A 6,893-nucleotide genomic window follows, 5' to 3' on the forward strand; every position below is an offset into this window, starting at 1 on the left:
GTTCTTTGTTAACTACAACCAAACACATGTATCTTCTAGTAAGACTGTGGACATAGCCGAGACTATAACCTCGAACCTACGATTTCTTACCACATCCCCAACTGATCCTATCAGCTGGTTAAACACTCAAAGCAAAAGCTTAAGTTGATTTTAAACGATGCACGTAGCCTCTTTCCTATTCTTTTGGCTTAACTTCGTTAATGTGGAAAATATATTAGAAGGCAACCATTAAGATTCGTTCACTTTTTAGCCAAAATTGGTAAAGGATAATGATAAAATTGCCAATTTTTAATATTCGACGTTAGGCGTCAACGCCTAAAAAAATTTTTTTTACAGGCATGCCAAGGAAATAATAAATCTGTGCACGATCAGGGTGGGAGGAAATTCCGGGTGCGCTGTGCAAACCCGGCACCGAACGGGCCCTTGGCCAGTCTTGCCGCCGGCGCACCAGCTGAGGCCTAGAGCGGACCATGGGTCCGGCGTCCCCGCCGAGGGAGCTGTGCCTCGGAGGACGCCTGGCGCCTAGGGACTTGCTCCGCGCGTTGGTCAAGCCGAGAAGCACCACCGAGCTCCACCCTCTCCTCCCCTCCCCTCAGCGGTCCCCTGAGGGAAACAGGCGGGACTCAAAGCAAAGAAACGCGGGGGGAGGGGAGTTGCGTCCTCAACCAGAAAGGCTCCGCCGCCCCAGAGTGGCGGCCCCGGGTTATTAATAAACTCCGCTTCTGCCCAAACGCCTCTACACCGGCCCGCTGTAGGATCAGCGGGGCCTGCGGGGAGGCCGAGCAGCCGGAGCCAGAGCCCGGGCCCAACCGGGCCCGCGCCGCCACGCTGAGGGCGGCGGCCGGGCGGAGAATAATGCACACTGGGTAAAAACACATTTATATACGAACCTCCGAGAAAATTTTCCAACAATTCCTTCGTCCGACCACCATGCACCAGGACAGGAAACAGCCGCCCGGCCCCCGGGCCCCGCAACCCGCATAGAGTGTCTGAGGCCCACCCCCAGCCTCCATTGGGCTGTCTTTACGTCACTCACCGACACCTCCTGTTTGCCATTGGTCCAAATTTAGCAGGCGCGAGAGGCGACTGTCCTGGCCACGCCCCTCTCGTGACGTCATCTTTGCCTAGCCTTATCGCCTGCGCCTAAGTGGCTCCCGGAAAGTGCAGCATCAACCCACCTGTGTCTGACTGGCTGACAAAGCTGCTTTTCCCGGACCGACAGCGCCTCGCTAGCGAGTGAAGTATGCCTATTCAGGGGCCCCAGCGGGAGGCGCCATTTTGTAGCAAGGGAGGGAGGTTGGTCCTGTGATTACCCGAGAGGGAGTAGGCGTGACAGAAGCCATTTTCCCCACAGGGGCGAAGAGGCGGCTTTGACCCTCCCGGTGGGCTACCCCGAGCGCGATCTGGAGACCGGATGGGTCTTGCCTAGCGATTGCCGTGTGTCCCGTTTGGAGGGAGGATTAGGACAGAATGGGAGGTCTAATGGTCCCCTGGGGCCTCTCGGAACAAGCTGAGAGGCCCTTGGTCTTGGCCAAGGTGGGCTCTGCTCTTCTGAGAGAAGCTGTGTGCAGGTCGCTGCCTACTAAGCCCGCCTGCGCTTCTCCAGAAGATCCCGGGGGCCTTGGCGCCGGGTGGTAGTCTTGAACTCTGCTAGGAGCCGCTGCAGATGATTAGTGTAGTTTCGGTTTGAAGTTGTCTGAAATGCTCTCCCCACGTTCTTTGACTCTTGGAAAGTCTCCCTTTTGTATGTTGCGAATTAAAGTCAGAGTGGTTGGAAAAGCATTGAATCGGGCTCTCCTAATCCATTAAGAACGGGTAAAAATTGCTTATGAAGGTTTCGGTAATGCTTTTCCTAAATCATTAGACATACTAGCCATTCTCAGGAGAAATTCAGTACATACTCATTTTCTTTGGCAATCAGGGTGAATAAAGATGAGATAAGATGTGGAGACCCAAGATTTGTTAAATCGGGCATTCAAGGTACAGAATTCAGTTACCAAGAGAATGAGGAGAGTGGCCTGCTCTAGTAAATTTGTGTCCTTAAAAAAAAACAGGAGATTTTAGGGCAAGAGCTGGATGATGTTTGATTTAGTGTTTTTTTTTGCCTTTCAGTTGATTATGGAATGTCCAAGGGGATAAATCATAAAAGGACTTTGAAAATAGCCATTCCCCTAAGGATAATTAAAATATTTTTATTAACAACTGAGTGTAGTTTGCAACGCTCTTTGTTTTCTGGGGGTTGGGGGTGGTGAGAGGTAGATTGCTGGCGCTAACCAAGGTTTGGTTTCATAATTGGTGCCCAAAAGCTATTTGAAGGAAAAGAATCTTTATTTGAACTTTTTTTTTTTTTTTTTTTTTGAGTTAGGCCAGTAATTTATTCAGGTAGGGAGGGAAGAGAAATGGGAGAAAACAACAGAAAATAACAGAGCAGGGGTCCCAGGTAGTGAGGAAGGGGATGAAAAGGAATGAAGAGGGATAGTTTATAAGCTGCAATTCCCCATTATAGATTATAAGTCCCCAGGGTTACTTGCGTGGCCACATGGCATAGGAAAAATGGCGACAGCAGCGCACAGAGAACAGGACAGGTCCACAGGCAAGAGTAAGGTGAGAGAGAGCTATCTGAACTTGTTTTGAGGGCATACATTATTTTAGAAGTGTTTAAAAAGTTTATTTTTAGGCCCTTATAAAAACGGAAAATGTGAAATGAAATTGAATTAGATTACTTAAAACTTGGAGATTTATTTAGCTCATTTAAGTCTCCTATCCTATGGATGGATTACTTTTATCAGAGAAATAGAGCCGAGATGAAAAACAAGGTCATTTTATATATACCTTTTTGTGCCTACCAGATGTACCTGTACTTAAAATCAGAAACATTAAAAGGATCAGAATATTTTTATGCAATTTGGCCGTTCATTACTAACTCCCATGCCTTTAGTCTACTCATTAAAACGCTCTAATGCAAAACCACGAAAATTTAAAAATCATCTTGTAATTGTAGATTGCAGTTACAGGACATTTTTGTATCCCCAGAACCTCTGAGAAAGATTGGCATATACTGGGTGGCTGTAAAAGTTGAATGGTGATGGTCGATGGGGTGCAGTAATTCAGCTGTCTGATTCAGGGAGGAACCGTAAATCTGATTTTGTCAAGGTAATAGAGCCTTATGTTAAACAGTATTTGCCAGTGACTTTAGTACAGAGTTCAAATACAGGGTTATCCATAGTAGACTACCCATTCCTTTATTTATTATTATTTTTTTTATTTAAAAATTAAAAAAAAATTTTTTTTGTCTTTATTTTTTTAATGTTACATTCAAAAAATACAAGATCCCCATATACCCCCTACCCCCCTCATCCCACTCCTCCCCCATAACAACATCCTCCTCCATCATTATGAGACATTCACTGCACTCCTTATTTTTTAAATCGTTGGCTTGAAAATAATTTCACTGCCAGTCTATCCTAATTCAGGCTCTTATGTACATTTTCACAACTACCTAATTAGGCTAATTTATTTCTAGCCTTTTTCAAAAACTGTTAACCACCATGTTTTCTGAAGCATTTCTTTCAGTAACTTAAAACTGCCGGAGAAGTGATTGATTGTGGCATATTTGTAAGTAACATACAACCATTCTAGTATAGAAAAAAACAAATTATGCATTAAGTTCTTAAAAGTGAATCTCTTTGAGAGCAGGGATTATAGGTAACTTTAGCTTATTAAATTGTAATATATTTGATTTTCTTTTTTTTTTTACAGTGTACTTGTAGGTTTTGTAAACACCTGAAGCATTTGAAACCAAATCAGTGGCTTGTTCTCTTATTTAACAATGTGATTGATCCGGGAGGATATGTGAAAAGTAAATTAACAAATAGCACAGTACTTGTCAGAGATTAGTGCTGTTTGTGTTCAGCGTACTTAAATGTTAGCCAATCCACCCTGTTCACTTTTTATGATTTATAACAATGGTTCTAAGCACTTTCTTACCTCCTTTGAGATTCTGATGAAAGCTAGGAAAAATGTACAAAGAAAAATTTGCAGTTTCATAGGATTTAAGGACCTGCAGTTAAGAGCCCTTGGCCTGTCACTCAACTCAGTTAAACTATCTAATCTCCTGACTCAAAACAGCCTCTGAATGCAGTTGTTTTGTTTTTCCCATTTTACCAACTCTATCCTTTTAACACTTGTTAAACTCACTTATTTAATCTTGGAAAATATCACTTAACTTGCCTCTCCATAGAGGGCTACCAAGGCTAATCAGTTGTGATTAATGTGTATTATTGAGGTTAGTTAGTGGTAAACTAAGATAGAAATTCACTCTTAATTTACTAAATGTTAAAAATCCCTAAAGCCCCTGAAGTTTTTCAGAAGTCACTTTGAAACTATTTCTGTAAGCTTCTAGATATCATTTCAGCTTCTTTTTTTTTGTTAAAGGTTTATTTATTTTATTTCCCCTGCCCCCCTCATTTTTGCGCTCGCCCTCTGCTCTCTGTGCGTTCTTCTGTGTCTGTTTGTCTTCCCTTTAGGTGGCATGGGGAACTGATCCTGGGACCTTCCAGAGTAGGAGAGAAGCTTTCAATCTCTTGTGCCACCTCAGCTTCCTGATTTGCTTTGTCTCTTACTGGCTCTCCTCTGTGTTTCTTTTTGTTGCATCATCTTGCTGTGCCATCTCTTTGCAAGGGCCAGCTTACCATTCAGGTCAGCTTACCACTCAGGCCAGCTTGCTTTCACCAGGAGGCCCTGGAAATTGAACCCTGGACCTCCTATATCGTAGGCAGGAGCCTAATTGCTTCAGCCACATCCACTTCCCCATTTTGGCTTCTACTTTTGCTTAAATTCAAAGAAGAACATTACAGACAAAAGGAAAACCAATAGTTTCATCAATATATAGTAAATCTGCACTATTTCAGCAGTCTGGTTATGTAGTGGCCAGTCTAGGAAAAATAGTTTTTAATACCATTTTCTTTTTGTGGAAAACAGCTGAGACAGTGAGAACATAGCCAGTGTTTTTGTATGCTTGTTTTTCTTTTTAAGGCAAAGCTCATGTCCTTAAGTAATATAATTGATGTCATTTTATAGAAAAAGATTCAAGTGCTGTAAGATTTGGGGAGAATAAATTTGGCTCATACTTAAATTTCTAATACTGCGTATTAAATTGAAAGGCACCATACAGATTCAACATTTACAGAAAAAAAGAATTTTCAGAAATAGCCAGAAATAGCAGCTATGTTCAGCAGGGGAAACAGAGCTTGAGGGGTGAAGAAACTTCTTGTTTTTTATTTATTATTAGTAGTAGTATTGAAATAATGAAAATGTACTATTAATGATTGAAGTGATGAATGCACAACTATGTGATTATACCAAATACCATTGATTGTACTCTTTGGATGAATTATTAATATGTATCAATAAAATCAGTTTGGGGGGAAAAAAGAATTTTAAGGTTTTCTTCCCCTAAATTTGGCACTGACCAGGGTTTGTCTGATAGGATGATGAAATTTTAAAAACAAATTCATATGTCATAAAATTCAACATTTTAAAGTGTACACTTCAGCGGTTTTTTCATGTATTCACAAGGTTGTACGACAATCATCACATTTAACCCAGAACGTTTTCATCATCCCCAACCTAAACCCCATACCAATTAGTAGTCACTCCCCATTCTACCCTCCTCCAGCCCCTGGCAACCATTAATCTGCTTTCTGTCACTATGGATATGCCTATTTTGGGCAATTCATATAAAAGTATAAAATATGTGGTCTTTTGTGTCTGACTTTTTTTTAACTTAGCATGTTTTCAAGGTTCATTGATCTAGCATATAAAAGTAATTAAGTACTTTTATATGCTAGTATAATATCCAAATAATATTCCAGTGTATGGATATACATTTTATTTATACTTTCACCAGCTAATAGACATTTGGGCTATTTGCACTTGCTAGCTAGTCTGATTAAGTGGCTATGAATATCTGTGTACAAGTGTTTTGTGAACTTGTTTTCATTTCTCTTTTGTATATATATACCTAGACTTACTTAGATCATATAAGACCTCTATGTTCAATATTTTGAGGAACTGTCGAACTGCTTTCCAAACAGTTGCACCGTTTTACATTCTTACCAGCAGTGTATGAAGGTTCCAAATCTCCACATTTTCACTAACATTTGTTATTATCCATCTTATTGATCAAAGCCATTCTAGTAGCTTTTTACTAATTTTAATTACTAATTTTTAGCATCATTTCATGTAATACTGGCTATTCGTATATCTTCTCTGGAGACTTGTCTCTTCAGATCCTTTGACCAGTTTTTAAAATTAGGTTGTCTTTTTATTGAGTTGTAAGAATTCTTTATATATTCTAAATACTAGTCCCTTATTAGATATGTAATTTGCAAATATTTTCTCTCTATGGGTTGGCTTTTCACTTTCGTGATAGTGTTCTTAGAAACACAGCTTCCCCCCCCCTTTTTAAAATGAAGTCCTATTTGTTTTTTCTCTTGTTGCTAACTAAGAAACCACTGCCTAGTCCAAAGTCATGAAGATTTATGCCTGTTCTAAGTTTTATAGTTTGAAGTCTTACATTTTGGTCTTTGATCTATTTCAAGTTAATTTTTGTATTTGGTGTGAGGGAATGTTCCAACTTGCATGTAGATATCCTGCTGTACCAGCACCATTTGTTGAAAAGTCTATTCTTTCTCACATTGTCTTTCACCCTTGTTGAAAATCAATTGGCCATAAATGTTAAGGTTTATTTGAAGAATCTCAATCCATGCCAGTACCACATTGTTTTGATTACTCTAGCTTTGTAGTTAAATTTTGAAATTGTCAAGTGTTTTTCAAGATTTGCTTTGGCTATTCTGGGTTCCCTGCAATTCCATATGAATTTTAGGATCATC

At 40.5% G+C, this 6,893-nt stretch overlaps 1 protein-coding gene across 7 annotated transcripts in view; it reads right to left on the reverse strand.

The window, feature by feature from the left end:
• The window catches only part of ZNF143 (zinc finger protein 143), a 62,834-nt gene extending 61,853 nt beyond the window's left edge, over positions 1–981 (reverse strand). For 2 of the 7 annotated variants that reach the window (XM_058305766.1, XM_058305768.1), the window contains exon 1: positions 891–970. Coding sequence is in view for 2 of the 7 variants with exons in the window: in XM_058305762.1 (XP_058161745.1) it covers positions 891–932 (42 nt within the window). In the remaining 5 variants the exon portion in view is untranslated. Of the gene's footprint in view, positions 1–886 lie in introns of all 7 variants that reach the window. The other 5 variants (XM_058305762.1, XM_058305767.1, XM_058305765.2 and 2 more) reach the window with 5 other exon arrangements.
• Positions 982–6,893: the final 5,912 nt, after the last annotated feature.

Source organism: Dasypus novemcinctus, chromosome 10, assembly GCF_030445035.2.
Source record: "Dasypus novemcinctus isolate mDasNov1 chromosome 10, mDasNov1.1.hap2, whole genome shotgun sequence".
NCBI classification, from domain to species: Eukaryota; Metazoa; Chordata; class Mammalia; order Cingulata; family Dasypodidae; genus Dasypus; species Dasypus novemcinctus.